Source organism: Neophocaena asiaeorientalis, unplaced genomic scaffold (genome assembly GCF_003031525.2).
Source record: "Neophocaena asiaeorientalis asiaeorientalis breed wild unplaced genomic scaffold, Neophocaena_asiaeorientalis_V1.1 scaffold96, whole genome shotgun sequence".
Classification (NCBI taxonomy): domain Eukaryota; kingdom Metazoa; phylum Chordata; class Mammalia; order Artiodactyla; family Phocoenidae; genus Neophocaena; species Neophocaena asiaeorientalis.
In genome coordinates this window covers 147978-170188 of record NW_020175831.1, presented here as the reverse complement: position 1 = coordinate 170188, position 22211 = coordinate 147978, and the positions used below count along the sequence as shown (strand labels likewise).

At 36.6% G+C, this 22211-nt stretch overlaps 1 protein-coding gene across 3 annotated transcripts in view; it reads right to left on the bottom strand.

The window, feature by feature from the left end:
- Positions 1 to 3701: 3701 nt before the first annotated feature.
- HAT1 (histone acetyltransferase 1) overlaps positions 3702 to 22211 on the bottom strand; it is a 48813-nt gene continuing 30303 nt past the window's right edge. For all 3 annotated transcript variants that reach the window (XM_024732824.1, XM_024732825.1, XM_024732826.1), the window contains 4 exons: positions 22031 to 22137; positions 13229 to 13380; positions 10146 to 10262; positions 3702 to 4135 (listed from right to left, as the gene is read on the bottom strand). In XM_024732824.1, coding sequence (XP_024588592.1) covers positions 3968 to 4135; positions 10146 to 10262; positions 13229 to 13380; positions 22031 to 22137 — 544 coding nt within the window. In that variant the 3' untranslated portion in view covers positions 3702 to 3967. The remainder of the gene's footprint in view (positions 4136 to 10145; positions 10263 to 13228; positions 13381 to 22030; positions 22138 to 22211) is intronic.

The following is a 22211-nucleotide window of genomic DNA, read 5'->3' as shown; positions in this document are numbered from 1 at the left end:
TGTAAAGGCATATGGAAACACAGAAAAGTTGTAGATGTTGAAAAATTGAAAATGTTGAGAGGAAACGAGGAACTTCAAGCCATACTTCAAATGAGGCACCAATAATTTGTCATTACAAATAAACATCCTTTTTCCTAATACTTCTTCCTGTAGGTTATAAAAACAAGAGGGCAGTTGGGGTATTTGTCTAGTGACTAGGGCAAACATGCAGGTGAGGTATTTCCCAGATGGTGATGAAAGAAAAGCCCCTCGTGGCATGCTTAAGACTTGGCTGGCCTACTTGATGGAAGATGAGATGGAGGAGTGGAAGCCAGGAGCCTAGGGTATATAGTCCTGGCTTTGCCACTAATTCACAGTGTGACCTTAAGCAAGTGAACCTCTGGATCTGTTGTCCATCTATAAAATGAGAGTGTAGATCCTAAAAGACAAAATTAAAAAATCAAATGGAAAGGTTGGATTAATAAATGCAATTGTGGGCTTCCCTGGTGGCGCAGTGGTTGAGCATCCGCCTGCCAATGCAGGGGACACAGGTTCGTGCCCCGGTCTGGGAAGATCCCACATGCCGCGGAGCGGCTGGGCCTGTGAGCCATGGCCACTGAGCCTGTGCGTCCGGAGCCTGTGCAACGGGAGAGGCCCCAGCAGTGAGAGGCCCGCGTACCACAAAAAAAAAAAAAATAAAAAAAAAATAAATGCAATTGTGTCCAAGCTAAATCAACTTATGAAATTCCTTTGTTTTAAAATATACCTTATAACATTTTGAAATATTTTGTTGATATGCTAAGGTATTTCAAAGGAGCTTAATAAATAAATGTAAGAGTGTTTTGTCTATGGCTTCCAAGTCACTACAGGAGTGCAATAAGAAGTAGGAAAGAGAGGGAGTGACAGATTCTGTTTGGGAGATTGAATAAATAATTCTAAGAGAAAAAAAATCAAATGGATAATTCCTATCAGGGAAAAAATTTCACAAAATCATGGAAAAATATTCAGCCTTCCCATTAAGCAAAAGGAATATAAATGTGAGATTTTATACCTATTGAGGCAACAACAAAATCAACATCCCATACCACGGGAATTCTGTTAAAACCAGTATACACATTAATATGTTAGTAATTTACAAAGCATTCTGGAAAATACGGCATGTTTATATAACTGAGCCATAGAGATATTCCTACCTTTTGACTCAGTAACTGCATTTCCCAGGAATTTATCTTGAGGAATTCTTAACAGATACAAAAATATATATACACGAAGACACTAATTCATTTGAATGTTGTAATAATAAAAGAAAAAAACCTAGGCAAATGGTTTAATATGGGCACATCAACATGAAATATTGTACGTCTATAAGAACCATTTTGAACACTAGAAATGTTTGTTAAAAACAAAATGCTACTATGTTCAATGTAAATAGAGATAATATATAATTTCATTTAGAAGGAAGAACTAAGGGTACCTTATTATTTAATCAGTATTTAATATTCTCGAACTGGCTTTTCAATTCTAATAAAAAGAACGTAAGAATGAATTTGAGGAAGTAAATCACTTGACTTCTGAGGTCTGTGATTCTAATAATTCTCTGATATGGCACTGGAGGCTTTGCTGTGAGCTTTCCTTTAGTAGGCAAGAAAACAGATCAGATAAATCTTCAGAATAGACAAGACTCTGGTACAGCAAGCTGAGGCCCCTGCAATTTGGAGTCAGGGACATATAGTGGGTTTGTTTTTTTTTCCTCTCACACATAAACTAACGTATAAACTGAATTTTGTGTGATTTATAAAAATACTTTTAGACATATACTACACCTACACCGACATCTGAGTAGAAAAGCTTAAGAGTGATGAGAAAAGATGTAAAAAGGATTAAGCACAGATCTTAGAACAGGGAGGGAGCCTTGAGATAATTCTAGTACAACCTCATTTTACAGATGAAAAACACTGATGCTTAGAAAGGAAACATATTACACGTAGAGAAAATGCAACTTGGAGAAGATAGGGGAAAAAAATAAGAGTGGTGGACGGGGGAAGGGAAAAAGGTAAAGGCAGAAAGTAAATACAGTCAATGTGTATGTGGGTGATAAAGCGGAGGAAGGCTACTACCACAGGGTGAAAAGTGACTGCTAAGACCTAGAAGGTGGCTGTGTTAGGTTTCACACACGGTCCTGTACATCTATCCTGGTATTTAATTAGCCCGCACAAGGTGCAGATCTAACAGACGTACTCTTCTAACTCAAAATGAAGGTACAGTCTTTCAAGTCCGAAAGATTAATGCTAAACGAGATCTTTAACCATGGAACATAGAACACTGTTTAAAAACAAGGTAGAGAAATTGGTATCACACCGGCTTTTTCTGGTTTCTATATAAAAAAGGATATTGAAAGATAATTTTTAGGTTGTACTGATCTTCTTCCTCCCAGCTCTTTTTTAGGTATCAATTGTGACTTTTCAATAAAAAAATTTTTAATCTGCTAATTTAGATGGAAAACAAACTGTTTTCATATAGTTTCAGAAGGACTCTGAACTGGTTCATTCAATCTGTACAAGTTATGTACATGTATATACTCTTTCAGAAATCAACAAATTTAATCTATATGTAAGCTTCTGAGATGAGACTGCCTGAAACGTTTGCAATACCCTCATTTTAAGGGGATGGTTTAGTGCCATTGGTATGCTGATGGCCACAGCTATTTTGTGTCCAGAGGGTACTAGTCACTGTCCTTCTATGTTTGACAGATTGTACTGATGGAAGGCTGATCCAAGGATAAGACAGTGCTTGTCCAAGTTGGGATTTTGCCTTGAGCATTGAACACATCAGATTTTAAAAGTAAAGTTCAACTTACATCTCATTTTTGATGTTATACAATACGTGGCTTACTGGCACACATTGAAAAATCAAGTTTTTATTTATTTATTTTTTTTTTTTTTTGCGGTACGCGGGCCTCTCACTGTTGTGGCCTCTCCTGTTGCGGAGCACAGGCTCCGGACGCGCAGGCTCAGCAGCCATGGCTCACGGGCCCAGCCGCTCCGCGGCATGTGGGATCCTCCCAGACCGGGGCATGAACCCGTGTCCCCTGCATCGGCAGGCGGATTCTCAACCACTGCGCCACCAGGGAAGCCCAAGTTTTAACTTTTAATGACTGTATCAAGCAACTTATTTAGCTCTACTTCAATAAAATAAAGAGTATATTAAGCAATTTATCATTACTTTGTTTTTTTCCTTGTTGGACTTCAACATCTTGGTAACCTTATATCAAATCACAACAGATATATACCTCATTTTACACAAGATATATTTCAACAATGGTGTGTAAACTGGATTTATGAACTGATTTCTATCTTATATTATTATTTATAAAATGTTTATGGTAACTTCCAAATTATCTTCAATTAATATTTGATGCCAAACATTTAGGTTTTAGGCTGTATTTAGTTTCCCTTCTATTACCCGCCCTACTCCCAACAAGTGGTTAATAGTTTATTTAAAACAACTCTACACTAGGAACATTTCCTACTTAGAAAAATCACATAGTAAGACCAAGAGTACTAGGAAGACCTTAAAGAAATGTGTTTTAAAGGTGCCAGATGTAAAATCTTAGAAGCAAAGTGTGGGAGGAATTATAGTAAAAGCTTAAAACCTAACGTTTTTTAACAAGACTGAAGAAGTTTATCATAAGTATTTAAGAATCATATCAGTACACATTAACATATCACAACTAAGCATTTATTACACTGTTTAAGAAGGGAAGCAAGTGCAGTGGTATTTTAGAAGCTATATCTTTTTTTAATGTAATATATGCTCATAGACTCTAAACAGTATTTTAAAATATACAATCTCTCCAAAAGAAAATATTTAACTAAAGATAACTTTTAATGTAAGTAAAATGTTACAAGATTTTAAAATTAAAATCATCTGATTTTTCACAACACATGTACAGAAATTTTCAAACTTCCTGTACAGAGAAGTATAACCTCTACTCTTGAGCAAGGCGTTCAATAACACGTCGATAATCTTCCACAAGTTCCTGAAAGCTTTCTTCCAGCTGTTCATGTTGCATGCTTATTTCTATTTGGTTCATCTGGTTTGTCAGTTCTTCTGGTCTGAGACATTTTCTCATTTTAGCAAGATCTCTCTGTTTTTTCTAAGCAACAAACACAATTATTGGTTAGACTAAGAAAGCTAATAAAATTCTAATATAAAGAAATATAAGTCTCCAATGTTAAAAATAATAAAAGGAATATGCCCAAATTTGTCCCATACATTTTTTTCTTAAGGAAGCCTAAACATAATGTTAACCGCAAATTATAAACTCTCTAAAAGGAAGGTTCCAGAAGACATGTAATTTGTGTCAATTAATGGTAAATATAGATATGTGACTAACAGCCCCCTCTCCAAAGCATAATAAAGAACTGGCCAGTATAGACACTCAAATACTTCTTTAATAAAAAAAAATATATTAACTGAAGAAAGAAAGACAACTGAGATTAAGTGCTATTATTTCATCTCACTATTTAATCATTAATTACATTAATTTTCATTCCAAACTGGCTTCTGCCACTAGGCTCATTTATGAGTTCCCTTACCCAGAGATGTATTTATGGACCACATGTTAATTTCAACATAAATTGTTGGAAGAGTTTCAGAAAGATGAGCCCAAAACTGTCACTGTTTTGTTTTTTTTTTTTGGCGGTACGCAGGCCTCTCACTGTTGTGGCCTCTCCCATTGTGGAGCACAGGCTCCAGACGTGCAGGCTCAGTGGCCATGGCTCACGGGCCCAGCCACTCTGCGGCATGTGGGGTCTTCCCGGACCGGGGCACGAACCCGTGTCCCCTGCATTGGCAGGCGGACCCTCAACCACTGCACCACCAGGGAAGCCCTGTCACATTTTAAAAAACAATATTAACTAGCATTTACTGAGTCTCTACTGTCCAGACATACATTATCTTATTAAACCCTCTCCATTTTACTGAGAAGGAAACCACCATGCTGAGGAGTTTGCACCACACTGAGGAGCTGGTGACAACTTTTAAACAGGACACTGTATCAGAACAATACTGTTAGTAATGCTGAGGACAGGACTGGGGGGCCAGGTCAGCAGCTCCTGCAGCGCTTCAAGTAAGAGATGATGAAAGTCTAGACCAAGTCAGTAGCAGCAGAGATGGAAGAAACAGAACAGATTTAGGGAAGAAAACACTGGGTGATGTGGGGAAAGAAGAATGAAGAAGGACTCCAGGATTCCTGGGTGGGTGGCAACACTGCATTATGTAAAACACTGTAATATATGAAACCTTCATACATTTTGGATAAACTGTTCTAGATTATAACAATCCTCTTTTATTAAAGCATATAACGAAGAGCTAACTCTACATAGAGAACAGGAATCACATATATTAACTCATGTAATCCTAACAACTCTATAAGATAGGCACTATAATTTTCTTCAATTGATAAAGAAAAAAAGGTGCAGGAGTTAAATAACTTACGGAGGTAGTAAGCTGAGAAGCCAGGATTCAGCTCTTAATGATCTGCTTGGAAGTCTGTATTCTGAGTCCCTATATCTAACTGACTTCCAAAGACATTAAAAAAAAACCCCACAAAACCCTAAAAATGATATTTTAAATCCATCCTAAAAACTAATAAATGTCCCCTTAAAGGAAACCCTAATAATTCTGGAATATAGACATATACAGTGCTTCTCAAACTTAAATGTGCACAAAGATCACCTGGGAACCTTGTCAAAATGCAGATTCTGATTCAGCAGGTCTGGGGTGGGGTGAGATTCTACAGTTCTAACAAGTTCCCAGGTGATGTTAATGTTGCTGATCTCCCCCCCGACCCCTCCCCCCCAGCACGGCTTGGGGGATCTTAGTTCCCCAACCAGGGATCGAACCGGTACCCCCTGCAGTGGAAGCTCAGAGTCTTAACCACTGGATCACCAGGGAATTCCCAATGCTGCTGATCTTCTAACCACACTTTGAATATTCTAGAGAAGTGATAAAAATTCAAATTTATTGCTCCCAAGGCCTGGAAAGACAGTATATTTCTTACTCTTCAATCATGTGCATGATAAATGCTTTGTTTCTGCTGTAAAAGTTATTTTTTCTGCCAAGAGGCACAACTGCCCTATATGAGAGCATCTAAGTTAAGGAAACAGCTCAGGAACTAAAGGGTTATGCATCCAAAAATTATTGTGGTATGTGGTAGGAATAAAAGCTATTTTTCTAAACTGCTAACCAGTTATAACATTTATGAAATAATCTAACCATACTGCTTGAATATGCCTCCAATCATATTAAATTCTTATATACAACAGAACCATCATATTAATTCTTAAATATTTCTTGACTATCAAGTCTGTTCCAAATAACCTATAGAATGAATCATGTGCCAGTAACATACTGTTTTAAATTATCTTGTTTTTAAATCTCTAAGAGTGCTTACTTCCCCAATTTATCTCCCCCTTCCTTGCCACCTTCAATTTCTTCATTGTCAGTTTTTTTCAGATGGATGTCAGAATTAATCTCTACTATAATTTTTATGGGCATGGCAGTACATCTCTGAATTAAATTTAAGAGTTCTAAGTCCCTTGGAATAAAAACTACATGTACTAGCTTTATGGAAAAATGTGAAACTATTATATAGAAGCTCCTCATGAGCATGTAAACTGTGGTTCAATTTTTAAAATAACTTGTTTACTGTTCAGGAATATTAAAATAACTTTAATATTCCTGAAACTATATATACACAACACTTTATGTATGAAATATTACAAATTAATCTTTTAAATAATGTGTTTAAAAAAAAACCTTAAAAAAATAAACTGGGACTTTTCTGGTGGCGCAGTGGTTAGGAGTCCGCCTGACAATGCAGGAGATGCGGGTTTGATCCCTGGTCCCGGAGGATCCCACATGCCGCGGAGCAACTAAACCCGTGCGCCACAACTACTGAGCCTGCGCTCTAGGGCCTGTGTACCACAACTACTGAGCCGACATGCTGCAACTACTGAAGCCCACGCGCCTAGAGCCCGTGCTCCATAACAAGAGACAAGAGAAGCCACTGCAATGAGAAGTCCACAGACCACAATGACGAGTAGCCCCCGCTCGCCGCAACTAGAGAAAGACCACGCGCAGCAACGAAGACCCAACACAGCCAAAATAACCCCCAAAAAACAAAAAACTGATTTGGGGCTTCCCTGGTGGCTCAGTGGTTGAGAGTCCGCCTGCCAATGCAGGGGACGCAGGTTCGTGCCCCGGTCCGGGAAGATCCCACATGCTGCGGAGCGGCTGGGCCCGTGAGCCATGGCCGCTGAGCCTGCGCGTCTGGAGCCTGTGCTCCGCAACGGGAGAGGCCACAACAGTGAGAGGCCCGCATACCGCAAAAAAAAAAAAAAGACCATGAAACACTATAAAAACTTTAATGCTAAAATCAAGCAGCTGTACCAACTTTTCTTTTTTTAGCCAAATTGTTCAAATTTATTTTGTGAACACCTGAAAATTACTTCTGTACTAACAGAGTTTCTTTTTGTGCTTTTAAAAAATGATTCTAGTTAATATAGGTTATTTTTATCCCTTCTTGGCACTGATACAAATGAATTATCAGTGTTTACAGAACTTTTAAAGTAAGGTACAACTACTTCTAATAGCTACCCAAAAAATTTCTTAGTGGGACAGTGTGATTCAGCTGATACAGAAATGTGAGCCCTCAAATAAAGGCAGTACAGAATTGGTGGACTTTGCTATCAGTAAATAATTTCATACCTCAGTAATAACTTATGACAATCTAAATTATAATTTCTTTTCATAAAATGTGTTGAAGTAAAAATGGAAATTCTAAACTCCAAACTTTCCCCATTTGGCATACATTTTAAGACCTAAAAAAATTTGAAGCCACACTCAATATTAAGCAATTTTACTTTATTCTTAAATATAATTTTGCATTTGAGAATGCTGTGATAGCACAACAAAGTATATGAGTATCAACGTGGAATGACAAATTGGAGAAAATCACTTGCGTACATTCAACAAAGAAATCTTATAACTCCTCCCATGCCTATAGGGCATTCAACTATTTCTAGGCTTCTACTAAGTTTGTGGTAAGTTTTCAACCACATTGTGGCTATCAACCCAAAGTAGGGGTTGAGGACCCTCAAGATTTCTTGGTTTTCTCAATGAGAAAGAATACTGGATAACTAGACTCATTAAAATGTGCATACTATAACTAGGGTTTGAGCAAGTATCTGAAGAATTTATAATTTGTGTATGAGCTTTAGTGCAAGGATGGTGATACCCATTTTGGCTGTTAAGAATTTACAGAGTTTAATAACCAGTCTTTGGTTGTCTTTTAGATAAGGTGAACTTGCTAGACAGGTGAGAATACTTAATATAAAAAAAATCATCATTCTTTAAGAGTAGACAATACTTGCTTTTATGAACTACAGAAATTCCCATTGTTTGGCATAACTTCATGACTACTATATATACTTAGAATTCATTCTCTCTCATTTGCTACATCTGCCTATATAAAATATCACAAGTATCTGAGATGCATAATTCAATAAATTATTTTACTTTACTAAAACAGTTTTAATACTCTTAAATGTTGTCATAACACCTAATTATATTGTTCTAATGCCTAATTTCATCATAAAAATTTTTCTAGCTAACAAATTAATATTAAAGATCAAAATCTTTGGAAAGTACCATTTCTACCAATTTTCTGATGTTTCTGAATTGATAAACATAAGGATTGATAAAGAATAAAATGTTACTTCGGACAATTTTTGGGAACAGAGACCATTATAATTTATTACAACCTGTTATATGCAGATGGTAGTTCATAAGATAGAAAATCAATCCATTAAATTGCTTAATAAAATGGCACTATGAAGAAAAATATATATATGAATTCGAGATACAAGGATTTATAGTCATAGGCAAATAATTATTTTTATATTCAGAATGTGATATGTTTAGAATTACAATAACAAATTAGGAAATACGGTTGCACTGCAAACAAGATGTGATAAAGGAAAAGAGCTGGGGTTCAACGAGTAGTACGACCTATATACCACCAACATTCAAAAGACTGGCTCTATAAAGCAGAGTCTATGATAAATAAAACTTGGATTAATTTAGAAAAATCAGGGACTTCCCTGGTGGTCCCATGGCTAAGACTCTGCGCTCCCAATGCAGGGGGCCTGGGTTCAATCCCTAGTCAGGGAACTAGATCCCACATGCCGCAACTAAGACCCAGCACAGCCAAATAAAATAAATAAATATTAAAAAAAAAGAAAAATCAGAACTATGTGTACTTGATACATTAAGTACTCATTATTAATTGACTTTCTCCTTCAATCTTAAAACAGATTCGAATTTGTCATTTATGTTCCCAGCTACTGTGCTGTATAAGCCTCTAGGTATAGTGTATTCAAATGCAGCAACCACATGTCAGGTGCTCAATAATTAGTTGTTGAATAAATAAATGAATATTCTCTCCAATCAGATTACTGCCCAGCTACAAGAATCACAGCAAATCCTCCTCCACACAAGCTGGCGTGGACAATATCTACCTTAATAACGGCCAAATGATGATGAGGCCAGACCTGATCTAGGAGGGGAGATTTTTGAGCTAGAGGAAAATAAAGGAGATGAAAAAAGCGGGGGAATGGAGCAAGAATAACAACAATAACAAAAAAAGAGGTAAACAACACTAAGTTGCAATTTCAGCTATGGTCAAATATAGAGGTTACAAATGGCAATCAAGGCCATATTTAGGAAGAAAGGAGCAAAGGTAAACAGAATATATATGACAAATGGGAAGACAATTAGAAAAAACTAACAAGATAACTTTGTTAGGGAAGATTCTGGGCATTCAGTTTTTAAAAAGATGCATACAAATGAAAGAAAAAAATAATCATGAGTAGACTATCCTCGGGATTAATTTTTAAGTGAATGGAAACAGATTTATAGCTTACATTGGAAAATTATGACAGGGAGAATTCTTATAACTAACTGGAAGAATATTTTCACTTTTGTAAAAGTTAATTTAGCAAAACGATTTGGACTCTCCCATACATTGGCATTTGCTAGATTTTCTTCTTTATTTTAAACAGTGACAAGAATATAATGGTTAAGACTCTTGAAAGTCCTACCTTATATGGGCTAATTAGTCTTCTTTTAATATCCAGTCTATAGCTTCTGTATTGTTCAGCGTCACTCATGTCAGTTACCAGTAGTCGAAGAATTTCATAAACCCGTCTGGCATGTTGCTAATAAACCAAACAAAAGAAAAATATGAACATTTCAAATTACAAAATAGTAACACTTTCCCAAAAGAACACAGCATATATTGAATATCTGTCATAGGCCAGAAATTGTGCTAGGTGCCAGACAAAAAGCAATAAAAGATATATAATCTCTGTCCTCAAGGAGCTAGCAGTCTAGTGGGTAACACAAATGACTACGGTATGGTTAATTTAATGATAGAAATATGCATAGGATATTATGGTAGCACAGCCTGGGAATGGGGGAAATGTTAGAAGAAGATTCCTGGGGGAATAAAACCTGAGTGAATCTTAAAGGAACGGGAGCATGCTATACTTGAAAGAGGAGAGGGCACTATGTGTGTCTGCATGTCGCATGCACACACATGCAGAAGCAGTTTGACACCGCTCGAGCACAAACAAAAAAAATGCGAGGAGTAGCAGCAGAGTGAGGGTGGAGCAAGAGCACTGAGCCTTACATACTGGGTTAAAGAGCTGGGTTTTATCTAGTTGGTAACAGGTTTGAGTTTTAAATAAAGCATTTTCTCAGCTACATAAAAATGGTAGCAAAAGAAGGGGAGGGAGACCAATTAGGAAGCTCAGTTATTAAATCAGGCAAAAAATGATGAGGTGGCGCAGTGGTTGAGAATCCACCTGCCAATGCAGGGGACACGGGTTCGAGCCCTGGTCCGGGAAGATCCCACACGCCGCGGAGCAACTAAGCCCGTGCGCCACAACTACTGAGCCTGCGCTCTAGAACCCGCGAGCCACAACTACTGAAGCCCGCGTACCTAGAGCCCGTGCTCCGCAACAAGAGAAGCCCTCGCAATGAGAAGCCCGTCAACTAGAGAAAAGCCCACGTGCAGCAATGAAGACCCAATACAGCCAAAAAAAAAAAAAAAAGACAAGGGCATGAACTGAGATAGCACAAATAAGAATACTAAGGGACCAAGGATTCTAGAAATATAAAAGAGTTAAGACTGGCTGTGGAGGAGGGTATGGAATAACAGTTTTCAGAGTAGGAGAGATTTAGGAGGCAGCAGAACATATAAATCTGAAGAAAATTCTAGTCTAAGGGTAAGGATTTAAGTAATATCAGTATACAGGGCAAAAGTTTAAACCATAAGACTAGTTAATGGTTAAGATCACCCAAGGAAAACATACACAGTGAAGACAGGGGAGAGGTCAGAACCCTGTAGTATAGTGACAGTTAAGGAGCAGACAAAAAACAGAGAAAAACAGTCAAAGAAATATGAGAAGAATCAGGAAGTTTGGGTAACACTGAAGCCAAATGAGTAGGCCTACAGTTCTCCTATTTCTGTCATTTCACTTACCTATTTATTGGGAGTGGGGAAGAGGTCAGGTATATAGAGGTTTAGAAGATAACATTGAACTTTCTGGAAGAAACACTTGAGCTGAGCCTGAAAAAATGAGTATTATCTGGCCAAGCAAAGATGGAGGAACAGGAGAAGGGGAGTATAAGGGCAAAGGGAGCAGCTTATATACAGGGACATAAAAGGAGGAAAGTTGTAGCATAGTTGGGAAATGACAAGAAGTTCAGCAAAGCCAGAGCGTGTGGGAAAGTGGTAGGAAGCTGAGGCTAGCAAGGTAGGCAGGGGCCAAATTATGATGGGATCTGTGTGCCATACTAAGGAGTTTTAATCCCAATAATGTGCTCATATTCTCTTTCTTTTAAAGGCTGAGCTATTAAATAAAGTCTCATTAATGAAGGTTTAATACAGTCTGGAAATATAAATTATTTCTAAAATCACATTTTATCTTAAAGCCAGGAAGCCATTAAAGTGTTTTTATGCAGGAGAAGATGGAAAGTTTCAATTTAAATTAAGTTGCTTGTTGAAGGTCAGTGACTAGTAAACTTTTGGTATACAGTTTTGGAGCTCAGGAGGAAAATTTGGATTGAAGATTTAGTTGAGCTCTTCCAGGTAGAATTAAGTAGAATGAGAAGAAATGAGGATTGGATAAAAAACTCTGGGGAAGAATTATATTTAGGGAGCATACGGAAGAGTAGAAGCTAGTAGACAGTATCTCAAAAAAAGATGAGCACAGTGGTTAACTGGAAAACCAGGAACTGTAGTACCTTAGAAGCCAAGGGAGGGGAGGTCAATAGTATCAAGTGCTAGTCCCTTTTCTTTTTTAATTTTGTTTTTTTTTTTACACAGCAGGTTCTTATTAGTTATCTATTTTGTACATATTAGTGTATATATGTCAATCCCAATCTCCCAATTCATACCACCATCACCACTAATTGCTACTCCTTATTACTGGAATACTCTTCATCCCTCATACGTTTATAATCCAAAACCTACCCATTCTTCAAGGCTTAGATCAAATGCACCCCTTCTATGAAATACTCTGATTTCTTGCTTACATGAGTATAACAAATTCCTCTGAACTCCCATATTATTTTTTCTGTACTTAAGATATTTACTACTTTAAAATTCAAACAAACATATATAGAAGTATAAAAAGTGAAAGTTAAGTGTTTTATTCCAACCCTCCTCCCCACCAATACAGTCTCCAGGGGCATTAACTACTTTACCAGTTTAGATAAACATTTTCTTAAAAAGCAAAAATAAGATCCTACTATCCATCTTTGTTCTCCTTGTTACACTTAATATAGCCATGAAATCAATTATCTTTCCATTCTATTAATGAGAAAATTGAAGCACAAGGAGGTAAACTAAATTGCCCTAAGAGCAAGTGGTGAAGCCAAATTTGACCCCTCAATGGCCATGGCTCACGGGCCCAGCCACTCCACGGCACGTGGGATCTTCCCGTACCGGGGCACGAACCCGTGTCCCCTGCATCGGCAGGCAGACTCTCAACCACTGCGCCACCAGGGAAGCCCAGGGCCTGTATTCTTAATGTATTTGCAATGTTTAAATTACATATGTACTTAAAAATTTTTTTTTTCAAAGTTTGAATGTTTTCCTCCTACAGACTAAAAGTACCTTATTTATTTTGAACTTCTGTTGAGCCTCTATTGCCATATCTTCACTGAATCCTTGCATTAACTTTTCTCGGGAAAAACAGGGCAAATCTTGACAAAGCTTCACAAGCACAAAGTCTCTTAATTTCACATAGCTTTTGGATGGATCTTCCGCTAAATAAATAAAGCAGAATAACATTTCCCTTACCTAACATAATTTCTTCATCATTTGCAACCTCAATATACATGCTAAGCTTAGAAAAGGCAAATATTCTTAAAAGAATTATATATATACACAAAAGTTACAATGTGAAAGGATTATTCCTTATAAATCAAACAACAGCACTATTATCTTTGTCAAATAAAATTATAGATGCAATCCTTTTGCAAATACATATATATTATTTGTGAAATTAGAGCTACTCCTTTTCAAATATAAACTTTTTGACTGGTTTGTTATCATATATATGTACCTTAGTTTTATTTTCAGTTAAAGCAGCTGTATAAACAAGAGATTCAAGTTTGCAAAATCAACTCCAAAAGCAAGTATTTTCTGATACCTAAGGGTTCCAAAGCTCAATTTATAACTCCTTTACTTTAATAACCTTTATAGTCTGCTAGGCTTCTTTCACCCAATTAAAAAAAATTCTTCCTTTTACAAAACAAATCTTTTTTATTTAGAGAATAAAATGAAAATATGATTTTGATTCTTTCTTCATTGCATCTGGATAGCATAGATGTTCCTTTACGTTTGTCTATGTTAGCTACATTAGACTAAGTAGTGGACAAGGAAAATATCAAAACATGATAGGTAGAAAAAATACTGCAGCCAGAGAACATGTGTTTGAGTCCCAGTTCTGTCATTCACAGATGTAGGACTTTATGCAAATTACCTCACTTCTCTGAGCCCTCATTTTCTGATCAGTAGAAGACTTGAAACAAAGAATGTTAACGTCTGAGCTAGTTCATAGTTCACAAGACAGTTTTGTTACAATATCAATACTCTACAAATTATTCAATGCAATCCCTATCAAAATCCCAGCTGGCTTTTTTTGTTGCAGAAATTAACAAGCTCATCTTAAAACTGATATGGAGATGCAAGGAACTCAGAATAGCCAAAACAACCTTGAAAAAGAACAAAAGTTAGAGGACTCAGATTTCCTGATTTCAAAACTTACTACAAAGCTACAGTAATCAAGACAGTGTGATACTGACATAGGATGGACATGTAGATCAGTGGAACTGAGTTGAGAGTTTAAAATAAACCAATACATTTATGACCCATTAATTTTTGAGAAGGGTGCCTAGACAATTCAATGAGAGAAAGAATAGTCTTTTAACAAATGGCACTTGGACAACTGGATCTCCAGAGCAAAAAGAATGAAGTTGGTTGGATCCCTTTTCCTCACACAATACACAAAAATTAACTCAAAACGGATCACAGACCTAAGTGTAAGAGGTAAAACTACAAAGAGGAAAACATAGGAGTAAATCTTCATGACTTTTGGTTAGGCAATGGTTTCTTAGACAACAAACCAAAAGCACAAGCAACTAAAGAAAAAGTAGATAAACAGGGCTATATCAAAATTTATAACTTTTGGGACTTCCCTGGTGGCACAGTGGTTAAGAATCCGCCTGCCAGTGCAGGGGACACGGGTTCGAGCCCTGGTCTGGGGAGATCCCACATGCCACGGAGCAACTAAGCCAGTGCGCCACAATTACTGAGCCTGCACTCTAGAGCCCATGAGCCACTACTACTGAGCCTGCGAGCCACAACTACTGAAGCCCGCATGCCTAGAGCCTGTGCTCTGCAACAAGAGAAGCCACCGCAATGAAAAGCCCGTGCACCACAACAAACAGCAGCCCACGCTTGCCACAACTAGAGAAACCCCGCACAGAGCAACGAAGACCCAATGCAGCCAAATTAATTAATTAATTAAATTTTTAAAAATTGTACACTTTAAATAAGTGGATTGAATGACATGTTAACTATATCTCAATAAAGCTGTTTATAAAAGAGTCTGAGCTAAGGGTAATGTTTTATGATTGAGTCATTTATTCATTCAATCCATATGTACTTAAATACCATCTTTATGCTTCTATGCAGCACTTCATATACATGTAATTATTAGGTAAACATTATATGACCGTGGCTTTAAGGTGGTAAAGTGAAATTCTGTCATGGCATCAGTTTGTTATGAAATTATGATCTATCAGGAATGTACAGATAATAAAATCAACAGTAAACAAAATAACAAATGCAGATCTACAAAGAAAATCACCAAATAAACATAAGATTGTAATGTAATTAGTTACTTTATCTCATTCTTCAGTCTTTTCCATATTAATCTGGTCACACCATGGAGTTATACAAGCCACCCAGAAACCTGAAGGACATTCTGATTCCTCTCCTATGTGATGCCACCAACAACTACAATAACCTCCTCACTTGTACTCTGCAGCTTTATAAAATGTAAAGTGGACTGACATAAACCTAAATTAAAACCATTCAAGTGTACCAACATAACTGTAATCTCTGTCTCAAAAAGAAAGATGAGAGAAAGAGACAGAAAGAATAGTTGAAGAAATAATGGCCAAATACTTCCTAAATTTGATGAAAAACATTTATCTATACATCCAGGAAGCTCAACAAACTTCAACTAGGAAAAACACAGAGATCCACATCTAAATGCATTATAATCAAACTGTCAAAAGCTAGAGACAAACAGAAAATCTTGAAAGCCGCAAGAGGAAACAACTCATCAGAAACCATGGAGGCCACAAATCAGTGGGGTGATATATTCAAAGTACTGAAAGAAAAATACTGTCAGTCAAGATTTCTATATCCAGCAAAATTATCCTAAATGAAAGTGAAATAAGGACATTCCCAGAAAAGCAGACTGAAGAAATGTGTTGCTAGCAGACCTGCCTTTCAAGAAATACTGAGGAAGTTCTTTAGGCTAAAGAAACATGGTACCTCAAGTCCACAAGAAGAAATTGAGAACACCAATAGTTATGAAGATAAATATAAAAACTGGAATAAATATTATTTTTCTCTCAACTGGTTTAAAGGACAATTACATGAAAAAATAATTATAAAACCAATGTTTGGCTTACAAGATATAAAGAGGCAACATCAATTTACATAACAATAATAGCACAAAGGAGGGGAGAGAGAATAACTGTGATGGAGCAATTCATTTTACTGAAATTAAATATTAATCTGAATAGACTGTTATAAATTAAGATGCATACTGTAATCCCCAGAGCAACCATTAAGCAAATAACTAAAAAAAAAAAACTTCAATAAAAATGAATGAATAACTAAAGGGAAAAAACAAAACAAATAGCAAAGTGGCAGGCATAATTTCAACCATAGCAATAATTACATTAAGTGTAAACATATTAAACACTCCTATCAAAAGGCAGAGATTGTTAGACTGAATAAAAAAGGATCCAACTATATGCTATCTTCAAGAGAAACATCATAGATTCAAAGACAGGCTGAAAGTCAAGGATGAAAAAAGATATACCATGCAAACAATATGAGGTCTGGAGTGACCATATTAGTATCAGGCAAAATAGAGTTTAAGACATTACCCACCCCACCCCACCCCCACACAAATTAGGAAAAAATAGTTTAAGACAAAAAGATTACAAGAGAAAAAAGGGCACATTTTATCACAAGTTAACTCATAAAGACAACATTAAAATTATAAACATATACACAACTAATAAGAAAACCCCAAAATACATGAAATAAAAGCTAACAGAATTAAAGGGAGAAACAGACAATTCAACAAAAATAGCTGGAAATGTCAACACTATCCTCTCAGTAATGGATAGAACAGCTTGAACAGCTCTATCAACCAACTTGAACTGATACTTATATAACATTCCACGCAACAAGAGCAGAATACACACTCTTTTCAAGTACATGTGCAACGTTCACCAGGATAGATTATATGTTGGGCAAAGGGTCTATAAACTATGGCGCAGTGGTCAAATCTCATCCATGGCCTGCTTTTGTATGACATGTAAACTAAGACTGGTTTCTAAATGGTTGTAAAAAACACAAAAAAACAAAAACCAGTAAGACTGTGCAACAGAGAATTTATGTGGCTTGCAAAGCATAAAATATTTACAACCTAGTCCTTTAAAGAAAAAGTCTGTGGCCCCTACGTAGGCCATAAAACAAAACTCAATACATGAAAAATAACTGAAGTCATACAAAGCATGTTCTCTGACAATAATGGAATTAAATTAGATATCAACAACAGAAGGAAATACGGAAATCCACACTATTTGGAAATTAAACAACATGTTTCCAAACAACCCATGGGTCAAAATGAAATCACAACGGAAATTAGAAGATATTTTGAACTGAATGAAATGAAAGCACAATTTATGAAAATTTATGTGATCAGTAAAAGCAGTACTTGTATTTATATATAAATATATATTTAAGTATTATTTAAATGTCTATATTAGAAAAGGAGGACATCAATAACCTAAGTTTCAATCTTCACTAGAAAAAGAACAAATTAAACTCAAAGCAATAAGGATAATGAAAATTAAAGTGGAGATCAACGAAGTAGAAAACAAATAGAAATGTTTATGAAAATATAAGGGATCCTGTATAACAAAACAATTTTGAAAAAGAACACAGAGGACTTTCACTTCCCAATTTCAAAACTTAATATAAAGGTCGAGGCTCTGCTGCCACTGGAGCCAGGATGCCCAGAGGGCAAAAGGGAGACCACAAAGGCTGGGCTAGGCAGTGTTTGAGTCCCAAGGAGACCGACAAAGAGCTCCAAGCTGAAAAGCAGGCGACCAGGGAAGAAGAGGACCAAGGAAAGAGGGTAGAGATGGGGCTGCAGGTGACTCCAGAAAGAAGAAATCTCTAGCCTCAGAAGACAGTGAGGATGAAGCTGACCACCAGCAAAGATGTAGGAGGGCTCATTAACATCAAGATGGCAGAGACAATCAGACAGATCACGCAACTAGATCTAGATAGGCCAAAGGAGCTTTCAAGGAGAGAAGAAGATGACATTGAGAAGAAAAAGCAGAAGAGCATTACATGAAAATGTATTTAGCAGGGGAAACGGAGTAGTCCAAGGCCACCTTGCCTGGCTGGTGATCGATCATTCAGAAAGAGCAGAAAGCAAGAGGGGCAGGAGGTTGCTAGGAAGAAAGAGGAAAGGAAAACAAATGATAATGAAACTCTGTCAGGAAATGAATGCAGTTGCTCACCCTGAACAAGTAAGCATGGCTTGTAGGAAGAAACACCAGGCAACTGGCTCCCACTGCCAGGACCTCTGCCCTATCTTGCCCGCCCTACACCCTGGCACCACTGTAGTAGCCCCTCACAGCTAGGAGCCCCTCACTGCATGGGGCTTCCTCTTCATTATCTTACATGTAAAATCATTTGGGGGAAAAGGAGGACTGTGCTTCGGTGAGGGAACAGCTGCTACCTTTGAGACAAAAAATGAAGACTCTATTTCTTCTGGAACCATTTGAATGTTTTTGCTGCTTTTAGAATCTGGAACCTTTTTGGGAGGGGCATTGTGTGTCTGAGAGGTGGGGTAAGAAGAGTTTCCACTGGTCACACAGATTGCACCTCTGGGGTGGCTGTACCAGGGTCAGCTGTTGATGAGTTTGCGACAACCAGCCCTAGTCTGTGTCGTCTGGGTGCTCAATCAGAGAGGGACTATCTTCTGGGAGCCTGTGCCTCTGGGTCCCTGAGGGTCATGGCTCGTCCCAGGCCAGGCCCCTCTGACTGAGGCCTCTCCTCTCTGCTCCATTCCCACCCACCTGGCCAGGGCCAGTACCCATATCTAACTCTACTCATCAATCATTTGAAGAAACGTCTGTTTATTCTACAGCAACCAGTCTGAACATGCTCCACAAATTCAACTTACGTATTTAACAGGTTAAACTTGACATTATCATTAAGGCAAAACATACACACACGAAAAAAACTCATATATAAAGCTACATTAAAAAATCAAGACGGCATTCTGAATAAACAGCCTCTATTTCTTCAAAAAAAAAAAAAATCAAGACAGTATGGTACTGGTAGAAGGATAGACATAGATCATTAAAGAGTCCAGAAATAAATCTTTACGTTTATGGGCAACTGATTTTCAACAAACATACGAAGGCAATTCAATAAGGGAAAGGATAGCCTAATTAACAAACTGCTGGGAAAACTGGATGGCCACATGTAAAGAAGATTAATTTAGAAACTTTCCTCACATAATGCACAAAAATTACCTCAAAATGGATCACAATCCTCAATACAAGAGACTGGGGATGGGGACTGACTGCAAATGGACAGGAGGGAATCTTTTTACAGTGACAGAAATATTCTAAAACAGGTTGTAAAACTAGGCAAGTGTACTAAGAATACTGAACTGTACACTTAAAATACATGAATTTAATGCTATGTATCATACCTCAATAAAGCTGCTTTAATTAAATCTCTACTAAGTGACAAACTCTTAAGCAAGCATCTCTTAAACAAAATGTTTTTAAGTGCTAATAGTGAGGCACATGCTTATTCAATACCAGTTTTTCCAAGTCCACCTCTTCTTGAACTGGTTTAGAAAAAAGAACTGTGCTGCTAATATCAGTTTAAAATAAAATTTCGTATGAGTGAAAGCTTAAGTAACTTAAGTAACTTATATACCCCCAGAATTTTAGGAAAAAACACATCAAAGGTAAAAGAATTACAGTTGAGAAAAATCTAAAAAATCTCACGCCACAGTCTTATCTGAAATTTTCACATATATTAAAAAACTGTGCAAAAAAATTTCCACTTAGCTTTAAATAAGCCATTATAGACTAACAATATTTTGTTTGCAGCTTAATATAAGGGGCCAAGTCACCACTCAGTCTTTCAGCACTTTAACTAAAGGTGTCAGCCTGAAAATGAACCTAAAATGGTAACACCCATTAATCTGTGACATCCTTCACAGATGAGTAATACATTTAAAAGATGAAATTTGCTTGGATATAAATCTATAGCGATACGTGGGATCAAAACTTGAGTTTTTTCCCAAGTTAAATACATCATCTACCAACATAAATGCTCTTCTATCATTAAAAAAAAACTTCATATTATAAAAAATTTATAGATAACACTCTAAAAAGCCATGTAACATATTCCAGTACTACAAGGAACATTTAAAGGACAGATATAATTAGCTCTTAATATACAACTAATAGATTAATAATAGTGAGATATATTCTAGCCCAAGATCAATTTCTATTGCCAAATGCAACTCTCTTCATAATTCTGGAAGAAACAAACCACCGATTCTATATGTAAGGTCATACAACCGATATGCATTCAAACGCTGTATATCTTATGAATACCGACATCCTCAAAAGGAAGATGGCACATGATATAAAGAACTGTTTTCCAGTATTTTACTTTAAGTGCTTAAAAAAGGGAATTCCCTGGCAATCCAGTGGTTAGGACTCGGCTCTCTCACTGCCGGGGCCCGGGTTCAATCCCTGATTGGGGAACTAAGATCCTGCAACCCGAGAGGCGCGGCCAAAAAAAAAAAAGTGCTAAAAAAAAAAAAAAAAAGGGTGGCAATTACACCACAAACACCTATCTATCCTGTAACATAGGCCATTGATGGTTAAGTTTTAATTTTTACTATATCTGGCTATATGTCAAGCAAGCAAAAGGCCATCTCAATATAAAGAATATCCTGGATTGCAAAGGGAAATTCAGAGCCTGATAAAGATCCAAAAGTTTAAAAAATATACAAAATAATGGAGCTACAGGCAACTAAAATAACCAAAGAGTAGAAAATTCTGTACTTTTCTTTTTTTAAAGGACTGGGTATGGAAATTGAGGAGAAATATCTTAGAACAGCTGATAAGGCATATTTAGTAATTTATAATGCTAAGAAATGTTAACACTGAAAATAAAGGCCAATACACAGTTTTCAAATTCACAAGTCCTTTAGCATGTTTAGCATTTTCTCTTCAGAGACTTCAGTTTGCAATGAATAAAGGCTACCATTATTGATGACTCTTCACTGAGATTTAAGAAATAAAATTCTTTATCTGCTAATTGGTGCTAAGTATCAAGGACTTTATTGGTTGGAGTAGAAAGAAGAAAGTGGTTAAGAGGCTTCACAGAAACAACCCCTGCTGGCACATTACCCACTAGAGAAGACAAAGACTACTTATGTGAACTCTTAAGTCTCTAGATTAAAATCACCAAAAAAGTCCCTTCATGTAGTACCAAGTCCAAGCTCTATAAGTAAACAGAAGCTAAACAATTTTGAGCTTAGCTAAAAAGAAGTGTTATTGTTTGTATTATGTTTCTATAATTTTGCAAGTCACTAAGCTAGTGAAGGTGTCACTTAAACAATTTATAACTTTTCATATAAACTAACTTTAGTAATTACTTCTGTATCTCCCAAGTTTCCAAATCATTTAACAGTGGCAGTAAAGTTAGATGAAAAGATACATCAACTTTATAAACTGTCTGCCAAATAAACTGAACAAATAAGTCATACCACACTTGCAACATATATATGCCTAAGATTTCCCATTATATATTCAATTCATTATCCTCAATTTGTTCAATTAATGAGCACTTCATAATACTCAGAGATGCAATCCAATCCCACAAAGGCTTATGATTTAAAATGTAACCTTAAGCCATTTTTAAACAGTTCCAAAAAGACCTCAGGAGACTGCTATTTAAAATAAAATAGTTATTTCTGACAAAACCAAATTTAGTAAAGAAGAGATTTTTTAGAAAGGCTCTTTCACCAACAAATCAAAATTTACATACCTGTAATATCAAGAACAGAAGGAGATGCAATGTAGTATCTATGAACTGTTTCAAGAAGTTGAGCACCATGGCCTTGACCTTGAAATGGAGTCAATATCAGCATCTGACTATAGTAAGAAATTATATTAAAATATCACAACATGACTGGTTTACAAATTGCAAGTCACTATAGTAATATAAA